General features: G+C 29.1%; 2 protein-coding genes and 1 pseudogene across 2 annotated transcripts; 2 read left to right on the plus strand and 1 right to left on the minus strand.

Annotated features, from left to right (window-relative positions):
- LOC108810140 (pectin acetylesterase 2-like) lies at positions 1-7,968 on the plus strand. Its single transcript, XM_018582269.2, has 12 exons — positions 1-244; positions 361-443; positions 511-640; positions 714-787; positions 873-959; positions 1,029-1,153; positions 1,237-1,297; positions 1,375-1,428; positions 1,522-1,599; positions 1,681-1,786; positions 1,861-2,006; positions 7,861-7,968. Exons 1-12 carry the CDS (start codon positions 43-45, stop codon positions 7,966-7,968), a joined length of 1,254 nt encoding a protein of 417 aa, XP_018437771.1. The 5' UTR covers positions 1-42.
- A 4,666-nt stretch (positions 7,969-12,634) lies between these two features.
- On the plus strand, positions 12,635-12,895 carry LOC108811008 (UPF0057 membrane protein At1g57550-like). The gene is made up of 2 exons (XM_018583072.2): positions 12,635-12,709; positions 12,812-12,895. The coding sequence occupies exons 1-2, from the start codon at positions 12,635-12,637 to the stop codon at positions 12,893-12,895; spliced, it is 159 nt and encodes a 52-aa protein (XP_018438574.1).
- A 1,114-nt stretch (positions 12,896-14,009) lies between these two features.
- LOC108807807 (AAA-ATPase At3g28580-like) lies at positions 14,010-15,792 on the minus strand (annotated as a pseudogene).
- Between the last annotated feature and the right edge of the window lie 2,682 nt (positions 15,793-18,474).

Consider the following 18,474-nt stretch of genomic DNA (forward strand, 5'->3'; position numbering starts at 1 on the left):
ACGTTTTTGGTCAATTCTAAGACACCTTGTGTCTCCTTTGCAATGAAGAAGCTTGTATGGAGTCTGACTTCATTTGGTCTCCTTCTCTTAATGCTTCCTGTAAATGGGGTGATGGAGTATGAAGAAATAGAAAGGTTCACAGATTTTAATGGAACGAGGATGGTTGAAAATGATGTTCATTCTGAAGCAAAGCTTCTACGGGTACCACTCACTCTCATTCAATCTGGAACTGAAAATGGAGCAGGTAACATCTTCTAAAACATTATCTAATCCATTGCCATTGATAATATATGTTTCTTGTTACTCACTCTTTCAAACTTTGATTCATAATAGCATTCGATTATCTTTGTTATTTTGCAGTGTGTCTAGATGGAAGTCTTCCCGGATATCATTTTCATCCCGGGTCTGGTTCAGGAACAAAGAATTGGCTCGTCCAATTGGAGGTTTGTTGCATCATAGAGATAAGTCTCCTAATAGATATTGACAATATTAGTCGTACATTTTTGATAGGGAGGTCAATGGTGTGGTACCATTAAAAGTTGTGTAAACATGAAAACAACTAGTCATGGATCGTCCAAGTATATGGAAAAACAGTTACCTTTTACAGGAATTTTAAGTGACAAAGCCGCAGAAAATCCAGGTTGGTGTCTTGTAAATCAGTCTGTGTGATGTTTATCTCTGTTTAGGTTGCTAATACAAATATTTGTTTGTAGACTTTTATAACTGGAATAGAGTAAAAATTAGATACTGTGACGGTGGATCCTTTATTGGAGACATTGAAAATAAGGTTAGCTTAGTCTAAAACATAAGTGTAAGCTTGATTACCGTTTGTGTAGTACTGATTGCTATATTGTACTTTTCCTACATATTAGGCTGCAAAACTTCAGTTTAGAGGAATGCGAATATGGACAGCTGCTATGGTAGAGTTGATGGGGAAAGGAATACGTTCTGCAAAACAGGTAACCACTGTTTACGTTGCTGCTTTCGTTCGTGTATATATCGCATAATATTGACTTATGTCACATTAGGTTCTGCTCTCTGGATGTTCTGCCGGAGGTCTTGCAGCGATATTACACTGTGATAAGTTTACGAATATGTTTGATCCTTCCACCAGAGTAAAATGTCTGAGTGATGCTGGCCTTTTCCTTGATGCGTGCGTAATTTTCTAGCTACCTTCATTAACAAAACCTTCGTATATATACATATTAACTTGTTTTGTAATTTGTATAATTGAAGCACTGATGTCTCTGGAGGTCAACCTCTTAGCCGTTTATATGCAGATGTAGTAAAATTACAGGTACGCACATACGATTTGCATTGTGTCACAGTTTCTCTTTACTATACTAATATGATAATTGTGTAATCTTTCTACAGAATATTGCAACACAGCTCCCTAATGACTGTTTAAGACGTCTAAATTCAACTTCGGTATTTGTTTTTATTTACTACTAGATTAATCTTTATAATAAAACAAGTGCTAGTTCTCATCAGAGAGTGTGCTCAATGCTTCAATGTTTGCAGTGTTTTTTCGCACAAAACCTAATAAACCAAGTCAAGAATCCATTGTTTATTCTAAATGCTGCATATGATTCGTGGCAGGTTAAGGGCCCTTCTCTTCTTAAATCCTCAGCTTTATCTACAAATGTGAATTTTTTTTCTTCATATAATGTATTTTTGCAGATCCAAGAGAGTTTAACTCCTAAATCTGCCGATCCAAGTGGAAGTTGGTCTGACTGTAGATTTAACATCGCCAAGTGCAATGCATCTCAGATCAAGTTTTTGCACGGTGAAATATTAGCTATTAATGTTTTTGTTTTTGAATAGCCATCTAAGTTAGTGTTTTTGAATTATGTTTTACAGGTTTCAGGACTCGTATGGTGAATCTAATCAGTGGTTTTGGAAAGCCAAGTAAGAACGGAATGTTTATTAACTCGTGCTTTGTTCAATGCCAAACAGAGAATCATAACACATGGTATACCAAAAATTCTCCTGCCGTTAAGAACAAGGTAGGCAACACTATTACCTTTTACTGTTGATCATGAATCACGAAATAACCTCCAAAACAACGTTTTTTCGTCGGTTTTTCAATACATAATCCATAGAAACGCATCCAAGGTAACAACTTCATTTACCATTGATGTTTGAATTTTTTGTTTTTCATCTAATTTTCTTTCAACTAAAATACTAGATTTTGATCATCTCGCGGGGTTAGTTTCATATGAAACATTGTCTTAGAAATCTTATAGATATGTATTTTTATAATAACATTTATTTTCAAATCTTATCTAGTAAAATAGAAGTCACGACTTTTTCATTTGTAATATTTTTAAAAATTGATCTTACTAAAAAGTCATAAATTAAATAACATTTCATTTATTATACATTATTAACTTCTAATCATTATCACACGCTTTAAATAGGAATATTTCTACCTTAAACAAACAAACTAACAGACTGTAATTAAATAAATCATTCACCACCTATTAAAATCAAACCAAACCGGTTTACTCTATCACATTGATATACTATGCCAATGTGGCTCATTTTCCATACCGACAATAACTAATACTAAATGTTCTAATAATCAAACAAAAATCTACCGAAATAAATATGTAAGATAAAAAGCTACAAATATAAGTGACGGTTTGAGATAATTAATTAGATAACAAACAAGTAAACTAACATTATTATGAACCTAGGAATAAACATTTAAAAAGGTTTATATTATAATATATACTAGAATTTGAACGGTTTATTTTCACTTTAGTTTATACATTATTTGATGACAGTTTTAAATATATGGGTTATTTGGATATTTTAGGTTTATACGAACCTATTCGAATCCGTAAGGATCCGACTCGAACCCTGTCCAAAATTTTTAAATATTTGAATAGTTTAATTTAACAACCCTAAAAATCTCGACATAAACATATGAGTTATTTGGATATTTTAGGTTTATACGAACCTATTTGAATCCGTAAGGATTCGACTAGAACCTCGTCCAAAAAATTTAAATATTTGAATGGAGTTTAGTTTTAAAACCAAAAAAATCTCTATATAAAAAAAATGATTCGTTTTCAAGTGGGTACCCGGATGCATATGTCTAACTGATTCTTTGAACACATAAAAGTTATTTATTAACCGATTTGAATTTTTGTCACAAATAAAAGATTTTTTTTTTAAAAACCGGTGAAGTTATTATGGTTAACATTTAAAATAAATATTATTATAATAAATACGATTAATGAAGTTGTTAAGAAAACTGAAAAATAAAAAAAACATTTAAAATAGGTAATTTCTATTTTATACTTTGTAATAAATATTTTCTAATTAATTAGAAAATAAATAAATAAATAGTTATAATTAGTTAAAAAAGAATGAAATCTATTAAAAACACTTAACATAGATAAATAGTATTTAGTATTTTAATTTTAATAGATAATTAATGATGTAAAAAACTAAATGTTTTGTATATATAAATGAAAATAAATACATGCCGGTTGCGCATGTCAAGATCTAGTTATAGATAACTAAATCAAAAATTATAAATATAATTTATGAAAATAAGATAATTTTTTTGAATTAATTTTACTTATATTTTAAAATTTAAAACTATAATATGATTTTTTATTATTAACTTTTTATATTGGTCATTATAATATCAATTAAGTATATGTCATTACTAAAACTACCACATTCCTAAGACCATTTTTCATGTTTATCTTAATCACGTTTACTTTTATATTTCAAAAAGATAAATCAATACAATTAAAAGAACGTTTTTTCTGACATTCCTTAAACTTTCGAAGTAATTACAATTGTACCATTACTATTTAATTTATAATTATATTGATTATTTATTTAAACTAAACAACAATATTTCCTAAAACCACTCAACTATAATCTTGCCTAACATATACGTACTATATCCCTATGTTTGATGCAACACAATATTCACAATTTTTCTGTTTACGATACATAGTGTTCGAGGTACGGATACATAATGGTCAAAATCTAGAGTATCTTCTTGGAATATATAGGACTAATCAAAGGTTTTAGAAACGTGAGATACATACTGTACAATTTTTTTTTAAATAATTACTTTGAATTTCTTTTACATTAAAAGATCTAAAATATTGAATAAACAAAATTTGAAATCTTATTCATTTAAAATTAATGAATTAAATAACTAATTTTTGTGTGTTTTAATAATGAATTTAATTTATATTAACAATAAATTTAAGTATAAAATTAATTATATTTTATTAATTAATATAAAAGAATTATATATTCATACTAATTTGTATATCCGCAACTGTACTTTAATTCAAATGCAAAAATAAATTATTCAAAACCTCATCAAATACATGATAATATAATTCTTATAGATAGAGTACTGAAATATATATATTTAATAAAATAAATATTAATAGTTAACTATTATTAATATTTAGTGATAGGATGTTATTATTAATATTTTTATGAGTATAGTTTTACGGGTTGTTGTAACTAAAATTTAAAATATTTATCAAATATAAAATTAACTAAAAAATAAAACACATTTGAAGTTATGCTTGAACGTTTAAGTATTTGTTAGAATACATAGTGGATATTTTGAATTTTGGTTAGAAGGAATATATATCACATCCTAAGTTTCATACTGGTAAATTTGTATTACAAATCAGGTTCGGATGTAACACAATGGTTTTAGTTTTAATTTGTATCATATCCTAAAACTCATAAATTAACCATATATCGTATCTGTATTCAGGTTATATTGGTTCGGTTTGGAAATGTGTGAAGTTAAATCTAAAACTTAAAAGCAAAACATAATAAATAAATATTTCTTTTTAAAATAATTATTTAAAATTTAAACTTATTTTATATATTATTTCAAAATAAATATAGAACTGAATATTTGAAGTATATATTTATGTTTCAAATATTTATATCTATGATTAATTTGGACATATAGATCAGTTATTCGAATTTCGTTTTCTGTTATTTTTTTGGGTTATTTGTTCGTGTTCGAATAATAACACTTCGGGTTACAAATCTTATGCACATGTCTACTTAAATAAAGAGAAAATGCATGTAATTATATAAAGTTTTTGCAAAAAAATCCCGCACTTTAAAAGCGCGGATCAAAATCTAGTAGACAATTATAACACTAGGACTAACTAATCTGACCTAAGGTTTAAAATTGAGGGGTTGGATTTTAGAATGTGGATTTTAGGACTTTAGTAAATATATAAACAAATATCTAATTGTTTTAAAAATATAAAAAACAGATTCAAATTTTTTTTTTGAATTTCTAATAGAAAATTTGCAAGAAACAGAATTCAAAAAGAAATTTATAAAAAGGTTCGAATTTTAAAAGCTATAATTTGAAAACTATAAGAGTATTTTGTCTCTTTAATGAACAAGGTATTTTTGAAAAAGGTACTTTTGAAAAGGACAAGACTTGGGTTTCACCCCCTATAGCGAACCTTTAAACTTACCACCTTCTTAATAACCTATCAAAATGCCAACTAGATTAATGTTAAAATAATTTTAAAAATAAATAATGTCATATTTAATAATGCTAATGTCACTATTTAATCTCTAAACTCAAATTCTATACCCTAAATCCAAATTGTAAACCCTAAATTTTAAATCATAAACCCAAACTCTATACTCTAAACCCAAATCTTAAACCCTAAACCCAAACCATAAATTATAAACCAAAAAATCTAAACTCTAAACCCAAAACTATACCCTAAACTCAAATCCTAGACCCTAAATCCAAATCCTAGACTCTAAACCCAAACCATAAATCCTAAACCCAAACCGTAGACCATAAACCCAAACCGTAGACCGTAACCCAAACCATGAACTCTAGATCCAAACTTTAATTCTTAACCTTAAAATTTAAAAGAATAACATCAATATTAATCCAAATATTTAGGGTATAGGGTTTGGATTTGTATTTCTGTTTTGGGTTTAGAGTCTAGGATTTGGGTTTAGGGTATATGTTTGGGTTTAGAGTTCAGGTTTTTGGGTTTATGATTTATGGTTTGGGTTTATGGTTTAATATTTGGGTTTAGGGTATAGAGTTTGGGTTTATAATTTAGAATTTAGGATTTAGAATTTGGATTTAGGGTATAGAGTTTGAGTTTATGGATTAGATAGTGACATTAGCATTATTAAAATTGATACTATTTATTTTTTTAATTATTTTGGTTTTTAAAAGAATTATTTAATATTTTTTAATCATTAATCTAGTTGGCACTTTGATTGGTTATTAAGAAGGTGGTGAATGTAAAGGTTCACCATAGGGGGTGAACCCAAGTATTGTCCTTTTGAAAATATCACTTTCAAGAAGATAAACATGATTAATGGTACTAATAATTTGGTAAAATTGAAATCTACCCTTGAATTATATTTTAATATTTTAATTTAAATATGTATATTAGAATATAAAATTATATATTAGTTTAAATATCTTACTTTAATATCTTTCTTTAATAAGTTGAACTATATTGTAAAATTCATGAATATGTGTTTTTATATATGCAATTATTTTAATTTTATATTTGTATAATATTTAATAAATGGGTTAAGTTACTTTGTATTTATAAATTGATGTAGCAATTTAATTATGAATATAAATTATCTATATATAAATATTATTTCTTATTCTATTACGCAAAAATGAATTGATTTATTTCTTATTCTATTACGCAAAAATGAATTGATATTCACTTATAATAAAGTTTATTATTAGTGAAAGTTTATACTGTTTAAAGTAAATATTAAAAAAAAAATCAAATAAAAAGGTATCAAAATATATTATTAAAATACAGTCTTAGAAAATATATTTAAGAATATATATTTTTATTAAAAAAATAGTTTAGTTGTAGAACAAATAAGGAGAATTTTCATGTTTACCATTTTGTTGTTACAGTTATTCATATTTAACACCACTAAAAAAAACATTTTCAAAAATACATTCTTCATTATAAGGCAGAAGACTCTTATACCCTTATTCTCTATATATATAATAAATAAAGTTAAATAAATAAAACAATAAAAAAATAAAAGAATAATTTGTTTTCTATGTTTCAAATTATAATTTTTGAAATTCGAACCCTAAACCTAAACCCAAACACTAAACCCTAAACTATAAACCCTAAACCCTAAACTAAAAACCCTAAACAATAAAATCTAAACCCTACCCCACCTCTCAACTCAAAAGCTTAAGTTTAGATTAGTTAACCCTAGGATTATAAATGTCTTTTCCCTTTTTAAAAACTAGGGTAGTAATAGTTAATTTAAACATTAAAAATAGTTTTATGAATGTGATATTTTAGCAACTTCCAAACAAATAATATGATCAGTGCCGATCATTGTATAAAGCCAAAGAAGCATTTGCTTGCGGCCGTACAAAATTATAAATTTTTTTCGGCCACATTTTATAAATATACTCTTTAGTCTAGTGAAAGTTCATAAGGGCAAACTTACATAATTTCATGGGTTCAAATCTTATCAGCTACAATTCAATTTTTTTTTCTTTGTGTTTTTTTTTAAAATACATTTTTTTCTTTTTGCTTCCAGTCTTTACATTAATTGGACCGACTCTGAATATGATATTAAATAAATGTAATGGTTCAAGCATGATTTTTTCATACTAAAATTTGTCTGACTCTCTTTTAACAGTATATATTGCTCTTGATAGTTAAGATGTTTTGAACACGGATATTTTGGTCATAAAATACCTGCTAGATAAGTCATTTAATTGTCGTGTTATACGATTGATAATTTTGTTATTTATGATTTAAGCCCAGTTATTAATGATGTTTGCTGTATATATGAAAACAGAGGATTGCAACAGCTGTGGGAGATTGGTATTTCGAAAGAGGAGGAGCAAAGCTCATAGACTGTGCTTATCCTTGTGACAAGACTTGCCGCAATGAAGTTGTCGAATGATATTTAAATTGTTTTCCTTTTCTTAAAATAATAAATTAGGGATTCATCTACAGATTCGTTTGCAAATTAATTTTAGGAATTTTAGAAATGCTCTTTATTAGCACTTAGCCAAAATACTACCAAAGTTTGCCAATTTCTGTATAGTAAAAAAATCTATAAATTATTATTTGATAAATTAATTAATAGAAAAAAAAATTATCTATCTCAAATTGGACGGAGGTAAAATATAGCATAATTCAATAAGATAATAATATTTAGAAAACTTTTAACTAAATACATGGTTCACTAAAATTATGAATTAATAATTACTATATATATAAACATATACAAATCATTTCATTGTTTAAAAATGAAGTTCATCTCCAATTTTATTTTTTATTTCAACATTTTGGTGTTAATTTATTGAATAAAATATAAGTTGAATTTTTATTTTATAATACATATGAAAATACATAAAATATATAAAATAATATAATTACAATAGACAAATTTTAAATCTAGAAAGTTTAAATAATATTTAATATAATGAAATAATATTTCTTATTTTTGAAAAAAAATTAAACTATATATCTAAAAAGGATTTTTTTAAAATTAACATCTCTAAACTAACAAATTATCATAGACCTAACATTATTAATTTATAAAGTTTTATTTGTATCTACCATTAATTCATAATTGTGTAACCATAATGCCGGTGATCTTCACCTGATTTAGCCTGCAAATATGGCAGTACTAAGTGGAGCATCTTGGTGAAGACTTTGCCGTCCAACGTAGAAACGAGTTGCGAGCTACACCGTATGTATCAAACAAGCTCTTACGAACATCAAGAGAGATATCCTCGTAATTTTTCTGTCTCTCTTCTCTGTCACTGTCTTTGAAAACTGTGTTTGATTGGTTTTTTGGATTGATCGAACATCTAATGTGTATTTTGTCTCATAGATTTCATTTTTAGTTGTGGTGGTAAGTTCCTCTTGATCGGAGGTTCTTTTATCCATTTCTTTGTTTCTCTTTGTAGTTTGGTTCTTTCAAGTTGTAGATTTTTTAATTTGAATTCACGAAAATTTCACTTTACGAGACACTAAGTATAAGAAGACGAGATGCTAACATATTCTGGATTTGATCCTCTTGCTGTGGAAATTAAATCACATTTTTTTACTCTCCATAGTTGCAGTTCATCCGTATGAATACTGGGAAGATGGTATGTCCTGGACTGCACCTCCCACCCATAAGTTAGGTTTAGTTCTTTAATAGATCTGGTTTAACCCTTTATTTTAACAAAAAAAATATAAGAAGATGGTGACCATCTCTGGCACTGTTGAGAAATGACATGCACTCGAGTGGCTAAGATGTATGGAAGTGCATCTATGAGGCCCAAAGCCCCTGGTATGGTCTGACAACGGATTTCATGAACTGGTGAATGTAAAATATAATGCCAAAATTATACTTTTGTATATCTTTGCTACGGCATGCCCATCAAATGTCTATGGACGAGCACATTTTGTCCATGACAGAAATATATTAGATGTTTCTGTAGACCTTGGCATTTATTGGTTGATCAATCTTTCATGTCCCCGTTCTTTTTAGGTATTTTTAGCTCATATTTTTTTTTTCTCAAAGCTGATATATAAGAACATGTTTTTGACATGATGGGTGTCTTTTCTTTTGCAAGGGTTTTTGTTTTTCTGTTCAAATTACCCTAATTAGCACTTTCTCAAGTAATAAGTCATTTTTAATACTTGGGAATTGAATCTACATGGAGTTTAGATCACACAAATAGACTATCAGTTATGCGTAAAGCAATAACAGAAATAGAAAACAGTAAAGCAGGCAGAACAATATATTGGTCTGTAAAGTGTAAACGATGAGAGAAAATACTAGATCCAGGAAAATCAAACAGGCAATAAAATCAGATTAAGAGTTGCTAAGGGTTTATTAAGTTCAATTCTAGAACTAAAATTAAATTATAAGTTGTCCAATCTAAATCTAGATCCTCAAAGGCCTACTCTCGTTGCGAGACCAATTTCTCTAGACAAACATTAATGTTTGGTTCAATATGTTCACTAAGTTATCTAAACCAACTCTCGTTGTATATATCAACCTAGCTCAGTAGGATTCAAATAAGGATATAGGACACACTCTCGTTTTATTCCAATTATCCTAAGATCAGGTTCTAGTGAGAAAATAATAGAACAAGCAATAAGAACAATCCTGATGAATGAAACAATGGATTACCCTAGCAGATATATCAATCAAAAGTTCATCAAAACCTTAGACAACTCGTAGATCTAACAACTGAATTACTCAGACATGATAGAAATAACACAAATCATAATCTGAAATATTTGCATAAAGATGAAAGGTAAGAAATACTTGAGTTCCAATCAATCTCTGAAGAAGTTTTGATTTTCTCCCCAAAACCTCTAGTGTAAAACAAAGCTTGGCTTAAACAGTGACTTCTTAACATAAATAAATAGGTCTAACACGTTCAGGGAGCTTTTTGCAAATAAGGAAAATTTTGGACAAAAATGCAATTCTTGAAAGTTTTATCATTCTCGCTACTTCGCATTAGCGTTGATCGACGCCATGGCAGCATTGACACTCAAATCATATCTCGACTATCCTCTCTACACAGCTACATATTCTCTTGTATTCAAACTCAAAGCACATAATAAAGGCTCTAAACATAGCTTAATATATGTCTTAAATAGGTAAATATTGGGACATATCAGTTGTACTCCTTTTCCTCATCAAGGTTTTTATCCCACTCGATTTTCCATGACAAAATTTTAACGAGACAACAAAGAACACACAAATGATAGACATCCGATGAAAATGTTACAATTTCAGAGATGAAAGTCTATCACTGTTCTAATTTTTTTTTGATATAGAGAGAATCTAATAAAACAATCAAATGATACAAAAATCAGACACTATCGAAGAATGGCGATGACAGTATGCTACATGTTTTTTTAAGTGACAGTTTGCTGATTTATTTCAAAAAGGTATTACCCACTGCTACTTCCAAGAATCTAATACATTTTTGTTCCAAAGATTTCAATGTATGTACACATGAGAGAAAGCCATTATCTGCTGCATTCTTTTTTCTTTAACCATGGTTTTTCCATTGAATTTTCTTGGTAAGATTTTTAAAAAGATACTATCTACGGCGTTTTGAAAGCACTTTGGTATAATTGACAATAAAAAGAAAGTGTTATAAATATTATGGTAATGGCTATTATAAAAAGTCGTAGATTTACTTAGATTGTCAAATCTACTTATTATCCAAGTTCTAATTTATTCTCAAACTATTGTAATCTTATATAAAAATTTCATCATTAATAGAATAGTACACATCAATTACTTCTCTTCTTTTCTTTACTTATTACAGTATCTTGGTTAAGTTGTTTAATATTTTTCCGTGTAAACAACTATCTTTACCATTCTCCTGAATTTAATTAAAACATAATATAAAATATATTTTAAAAGTGATATTATATGGAAAAGGTAGAATTATATGGGATGGCATTTTCAGTTTGGGGGACATCTCAGCCATTGTACAATACAATAAAATGTAACTCGAGTATAAACGAACATAGGAAACCTAAATTTTTTACTAAACTTGAAAACTTTATTTCATATATAAGATAGTTAAGAATAATTTGTAGCTTTTACATAAAATTTCAAAAACCTAAAAAGGAAAGATGCAAGTATCCATTGCTAGTTAGTTTGACTGAAGTGTGATCTCAAACTCAATAGCACAACTCTTATTTTAGTACATGGATCAACAACATTAAGAAAAGGAGAAGACAGAAAATGAACTTATAAATAACTAACTAAGAGAAGTTTTAGAAAAAAAAAGATAATAACTAACTAAGAGCATATGCAACAATGATCTTTAGCACAGATCCTTAAAAAATTATTATAAAATTATATGGATCCCATTTCACATATGTTTTTGTGCCACTAAAAAACTCATAAACTCCCTAGCTAAGGATTGTATTTGCTGAGCCTTTTAATTATTCGCGGGCTCTACTGATACGTAGTGGTTAGCGATTGGTTAATTTTTTTTAAATCCAAAAAAATAATAAAATATATTTTTATATCAATAAAAGCTCATAAACATCCTAACTAAATATTCAATTTGCTGAGTCTTTTAACTATTTGCGGGCTCCACTGACACGTGGTTAATTATTTTCTAAATCCAAAAAATAATAAAATAATCATAACTACTATTTCTAAGAATTTGTGTTTTGAGTATCATCATTGTTGATGCCCTAACATGCATCCCTTAATTTCTTTATAGATTAATGGGGAAATCTATATGATTATGTTATAACTAATTGCTAAGCTAGATAAACTAAGCAAATAATATTGCCCAAATTAATATAGTAGATTCATAACCATTTTTAAAAAAATTATATACTTTTGTTTATTCATCTCATATGTTGGACCGGTGAGCAACGTGTGGTCGGGTCGAAAACGCAAAAGGAGTTGTAGGGTAGTTATTGGTATATGAAACGGAGCTCCTTCATTTTAGGAATAAGCAGAGGACCTTACACAGTCAACTCAACTTCTTCCCTTATTAAACGGATCCAATATGTTCATATTTTCTTGTTTATTAACAAAAGAAAAACAACGTAAGAAGAACAAAAACAACGGAAGAAGAATGGGCAGTTTCATTGAAATTCTTTGTGCAGTTTTCATACCTCCTGTTGGTGTATTCCTCAGATTTGGCTTTGGGGTAATGTTTTTTTCATACATATATCACTTAATATTTAACTCTAATTGTTTAAGTAAGATTCAAATCACTTTTTTTTTAACTTGTAATATTTTTTTTTTGCAGTTAGAGTTTTGGCTCTCTTTGCTCCTAACGTTCTTTGGTTTTATCCCTGGAGCAATATATGCTATTTGGGTTCTTACCAAATAGGAACCAAATATTTTTATTTTATTTTTAGAGTTTCCTTCCTTTCAACCAATGTATTACAGGTTTATTTGTATAAACGGTGGAAGCTTGTGCTTTCGGCCCTATGTAAAATATCTAATATTTTGCCCTGAAAACAACAAATCTCTAGTATTTTAGTTGGCTTATATGCTGGATTTTAGTGTGTTTGAGGTGAGAGATTCAATTATTTGAAGCCACATTTTTATTTTATTCTTTTAGTTACTTAATATCAGGTTCAATATTTTGTTTTTGCTTCCAGCCTTCTATTTTTATGGCCGGGCCTGTCTTTGATCTCTTTGTAAACTAACAATATTTGATTGCTAAATTAGTAATGCAAATTTAAGCAATTCCCAGAAATGTTATGATTATAGTTCTCCATTTTGTTGCGTGATTGTTCCTATGCCATAACTAAATCTTATGTTTTCACTTATGCGGCAAAGGATGTGGATTGCCACTCGCTAATCCAAGAAGAAGGAGGCGGGGTTTTTCTAAAAAAATCTTTTTGGCTCGTATGAATTATGTAGCACTTGATGCAAACAATGTGTATTTTTCTTTTTGAATAAATTTAACATATATTCAAAAAAAAAATCTTATGTTTACACCAAAAAACAACTAAATGTTAAGTGACCTCGAAATATGTCAAATGCTAAATCAAAACATTAACTGTTTCAATACATCGTGTCTTTTCTTAATGCTATAGATAATTTTGTACACAGCTTTGTTTCTTGTCCCATGCGAAAGGTGTCAAAATGATATATTCACTCTGTTTCTTAAAAATATTACCTAACGTTTTCACGCAAATTAAAAAGCGATTGAAATATATTAGTTTTTTTAATAATTATAACTATTCAAACAATAATGGTTGAAATAGATACAAATATTTTTAAACCAATGTATTTGCAAATAAACAGTAAACTAAAAATATGAATAAATTGTACTGAAAACATAAAAAGACACTTTTTCTGAAACCCAAACAAAACTTGAAACATTACATTTTTTTGTGAAACGGAAGAAGTATAACACATATATCATTCATATAATGGACCACAGTACATTTTTTTTTATAATAATACAATTCAATATAGATTTCCCATTAAATTCAATATTCTTCCTCGCCATTTCCTGCCCTCTTTTTATTGTTCTCCTTCATTGAGGCTGTTTCTGCTTTCTCTTTCACTTCTGTTTCTCTCTTCTTCTCTTCCAAATCGTCCTCGACCTTCCTCTTTGCTTGTTTCAACACTTGGATTAAACGCTTCAGACATGTCTCTGATCCTTCGTATTCAGATTTCGGTAACAAATTCTCTGCAATATCAGCTGGTGTCATCTTGATTTCTTGATCCTCAAGCAACCTCTTTACCTCCTCAAAAAGGTCACTCTCCTCCACATCCAGATAGTTTTTTGCCAATACCTTGAACGCTTCAAAACAGCAATATGACAACTCTATATGCTTATCCATTCTTCCTTTGCGAACTAAAGCAGGATCTAGCTTGTCTACAAAGTTTGTAGTGAATACAATGATCCTCTCCCCACCACAGCTGACCATAATCCGTCAACGAAATTCAACAACCCTGATAGAGTAACTTTGCTATTTGGTGTATTCTCATCTTCATTTTCCATCATCTTCCTAAGAATGGTCTTCTCGTCTCCATCTTCCTTTTTCCTTGTTTGTCCCGTGAGATCAAGTGAACAATCAATATCTTCAATCACAATAATCGATTTCGCCGAAGTGTCAATTAATAACCTCCTTAGCTGTGTATTATCCCTCACCGTTGTCAACTCAAGATCATAAACATCATAATCCAAGAAATTCGCCATTGCAGCAATCATTGTCGATTTCCCAGTCCCGGGTGGTCCATACAAAAGATACCCTCGCTTCCAAGCTTTCCCAATCTTCTTGTAGTAGTCTTTGCTCTTACTGAACTTGATAAGATCTCTTTTAATCTCTTCCTTCTTCTTCTTGTTCATAGCTAGAGTATCAAACGTGGCGGGATGGTCGAATGCAACATGGTTCCATTTTGTCTTGTTTCCGTTGTCCTCACTGGAACTATTGGAATAAATCTTTCTCTCTCTGTTCTTTAGCTTTATTGCCTTCCCCTCCCGAATAACATGGTTAATATACCTTTCTAGAATTACTTCCCGGTCACGTCTATGGAACCTGAGCATGTAGTATCTCTTCTCATCGGCACCAGGGTAAAACGAGAAAGACTCCTTCCTGGTTTCCTCTTTATTCGACTGCCACCAAACCTTGATGCCTTCGAAATCATCAGTGATCTCCTCATAATCATCCATGCTAAGCACAAGAAATTTGCTCCCTTTAATAGTGTTTGCCTTAAGCCTCTTGGCCCGAACAGAGGAGTCTTTGCTGAGATAGTTTTGAATAGCATCATAGGGCACGCTTCGCTTGAAGTTTTGTCCGGTGTATTCAAAGAATGTTATTTGGATGTAAGGGTCCAATAGGGTAGTGAGGCGTTGAACGAAGGGCTGGAATTTGTCTCCGAATGTGGGGAAGTATTGGTTGAAGATTGTATATATGAACATAAGAGTTGCTAGTGCAGACCCTGTATTAGTCCACAGTTCAGCCATTGTTGCCATTTATTACTTTAAAGCTCTGTTTCAGGGTTTTGGAAGAGGTTTCTTGGGCTCTAAGGAAGAATTCTGAGATGTGTTTGAGTTGAGATGTTGATTAAAGATGGAAGGGTAGTTTGTGGTACACAAGAACTTATAAACGATACTTATATATCAAAGTAGGTTCGGATTAGATTATCAATAAATACTAGATTTGATCCGTGATTCGAAAGCGCGGGTATTATTTTTCATTTTTGTGAAATATATTATTTGTTTGTAATTATTGAATGTATTTATCTTAGTAAAACTTTCTTTATAATAAATTCGACACATATGTGTCTCTGGTAAACTATGTATTTCTCTGGCTTTGTTTTATACTCCCTCCAATCAACATATATTTATTTGGCTTGTTGTTAATATAAATGATTATAAACTTTGATCCCGCATCTGCGGTGATGTATATTTTGAAAAATATGATGATATTTTTTTTTCATGTAATTACTAGAGTTTGGCAAAATGAATTTGAGGAACAGAACCGATATCAATCCGAAAATATAGTACCAAACTGGAACATAAATTGATTAAATATTCGAATTATTCAAAAAAAAAAAAAATATTTTTGTACCAATAAAAGCTCATAAACTTCCTAGCTAAGGATTCAATTTGCTGAGTCTTTTCAGTATTTGCGGGTTCCACTGACATGTGGTTAATTTTTTTTTTAAAATCCAAAAAAATAATAAAATAATCATAACTACTATTTCTAAGAATTTGTGTTTTGAATATCATCTTTGTTTTTTTTTTTGACTAATGAGTTTCATCATTGTTGATGCCCTAACATGCATCCCTTAATTTCATTATAGATTAATGGGGAAATCTATATGATTATGTTATAACTAATTGCTAAGCTAGATAAACTAAGCAAATAATATTGCCCAAATTAATATAGTAGATTCATAACCATTTTAAAAAAATTATATACTTTTTTTTATTCATCTCATATGTTGGACCGGTGAGCAACGTGTGGTCGGGTCGAAAACGCAAAAGGAGTTGTAGGGTAGTAATTGGTATATGAAACGGAGCTCCTTCATTTTAGGAATAAGCAGAGGACCTTACACAGTCAACTCAACTTCTTCCCTTATTAAACGGATCCAATATGTTCATATTTTCTTGTTTATTAACAAAAGAAAAACAACGTAAGAAGAACAAAAACTACGGAAGAAGAATGGGCAGTTTCATTGAAATTCTTTGTGCAGTTTTCATACCTCCTGTTGGTGTATTCCTCAGATTTGGCTTTGGGGTAATGTTTTTTTCATACATATATCACTTAATATTTAACTCTAATTGTTTAAGTAAGATTCAAATCACTTTTTTTTTTAACTTGTAATTTTTTTTTTTTGCAGTTAGAGTTTTGGCTCTCTTTGCTCCTAACGTTCTTTGGTTTTATCCCTGGAGCAATCTATGCTATTTGGGTTCTTACCAAATAGGAACCAAATATTTTTATTTTATTTTTAGAGTTTCCTTCCTTTCAACCAATGTATTACAAGTTTATTTGTATAAACGGTGGAAGCTTGTGCTTTCGGCCCTATGTAAAATATCTAATATTTTGCCCTGAAAACAACAAATCTCTAGTATTTTAGTTCGCTTATGCTGGATTTTAGTGTGTTTGAGGTGAGAGATTCAATTATTTGAAGCCACATTTTTATTTTACTTTTTTAGTTACTTAATATCAGGTTCAATATTTTGTTTTTGCTTCCAGCCTTCTATTTTTACGGCCGGGCCTGTCTTTGATCTCTCTGTAAACTAACAATATTTGATTGCTAAATTAGTAATGCAAATTTAAGCAATTCCCAGAAATGTTATGATTATAGTTCTCCATTTTGTTGCGTGATTGTTCCTATGCCATAACTAAATCTTATGTTTACACCAAAAAACAACTAAATGTTAAGTGACCTCGAAATATGTCAAATGCTAAATCAAAACATTAACTGTATCAATACATCGTGTCTTTTCTTAATGCTATAGATAATTTTGTACACAGCTTTGTTTCTTGTCCCATGCGAAAGGTGTCAAAATGATATATTCACTCTGTTTCTTAAAAATATTACCTAACGTTTTCACGCAAATTAAAAAAGCGATTGCAATATATTAGTTTTTTTAATAATTATAACTATTCAAACAATAATGGTTGAAATAGATACAAATATTTTTAAACCAATGTATTTGCAAATAAATAGTAAACTAAAAATATGTATAAATTGTACTGAAAACATAAAAAGACACTTTTTCTGAAACCCAAACTGGAACTATTGAAATAAATCTTTCTCTCTCTGTTCTTCAGCTTTATTGCCTTCCCCTTCCGAATAACATGGTTAATATACCTTTCTAGAATTGATTAAATATAGTACCGATATCGATCCGAAAATATAGTACCAAACCGGAACATAAATTGATTAAATATTCGAATTATTCAAAATTTTGTTATTTAGAAAACTAAATCTAATCTGAACCGAAGTATTCGGGTACCTGAATTTATCTAAAAATAGATTTGTATACTTATATATATATTAATTATTTTTAGATTTAACGTATATAAAATATCAAGAATGATACTTTTAAATTGGTTTAAAATACTTGAAAATATATATAGATAGTCAAAAATAAATATCTGAAATAGTTAAAGTATACTCAAATCACTAAAAATACTTAAAATAATTATTGATTCCGTATCCAAAATTTTAAATCAAGCCATTGATATGTTAAGCTTAGGTATTCTGACATATGTTATTTAAATTTATAGGTAATATATTATTTTATTTATATACTTTTAGAAATTTAAAATATATAGTGATTTAAAACTTTAAAAATAATTTAATTGGGTTATCCAAACCCGAACCAAACACACAAAGATCCGAATCAAACTCAAACAAAAATTTAGTAACATTCTAATAGGGCTGAAATCTTTGACCTCGAAAACCCGAAACGCAAACCGATCAGAACCG

The sequence above is a fragment of the Raphanus sativus genome, chromosome 6 (genome assembly GCF_000801105.2).
Source record: "Raphanus sativus cultivar WK10039 chromosome 6, ASM80110v3, whole genome shotgun sequence".
NCBI lineage: Eukaryota > Viridiplantae > Streptophyta > Magnoliopsida > Brassicales > Brassicaceae > Raphanus > Raphanus sativus.

Excerpts from the sequence above, each read along its gene's own strand:
- LOC108810140 (XM_018582269.2), top strand. The coding sequence starts at position 43 with ATGAAGAAGCTTGTATGGAGTCTGACTTCATTTGGTCTCCTTCTCTTA. Across the intron at positions 1,298-1,374 it reads CAGATGTAGTAAAATTACAG|AATATTGCAACACAGCTCCC; the intron begins GTACGCACATAC and ends ATCTTTCTACAG. Across the intron at positions 1,429-1,521 it reads GACGTCTAAATTCAACTTCG|TGTTTTTTCGCACAAAACCT; the intron begins GTATTTGTTTTT and ends CAATGTTTGCAG.
- LOC108811008 (XM_018583072.2), top strand. The coding sequence starts at position 12,635 with ATGGGCAGTTTCATTGAAATTCTTTGTGCAGTTTTCATACCTCCTGTT. Across the intron at positions 12,710-12,811 it reads TCCTCAGATTTGGCTTTGGG|TTAGAGTTTTGGCTCTCTTT; the intron begins GTAATGTTTTTT and ends TTTTTTTTGCAG.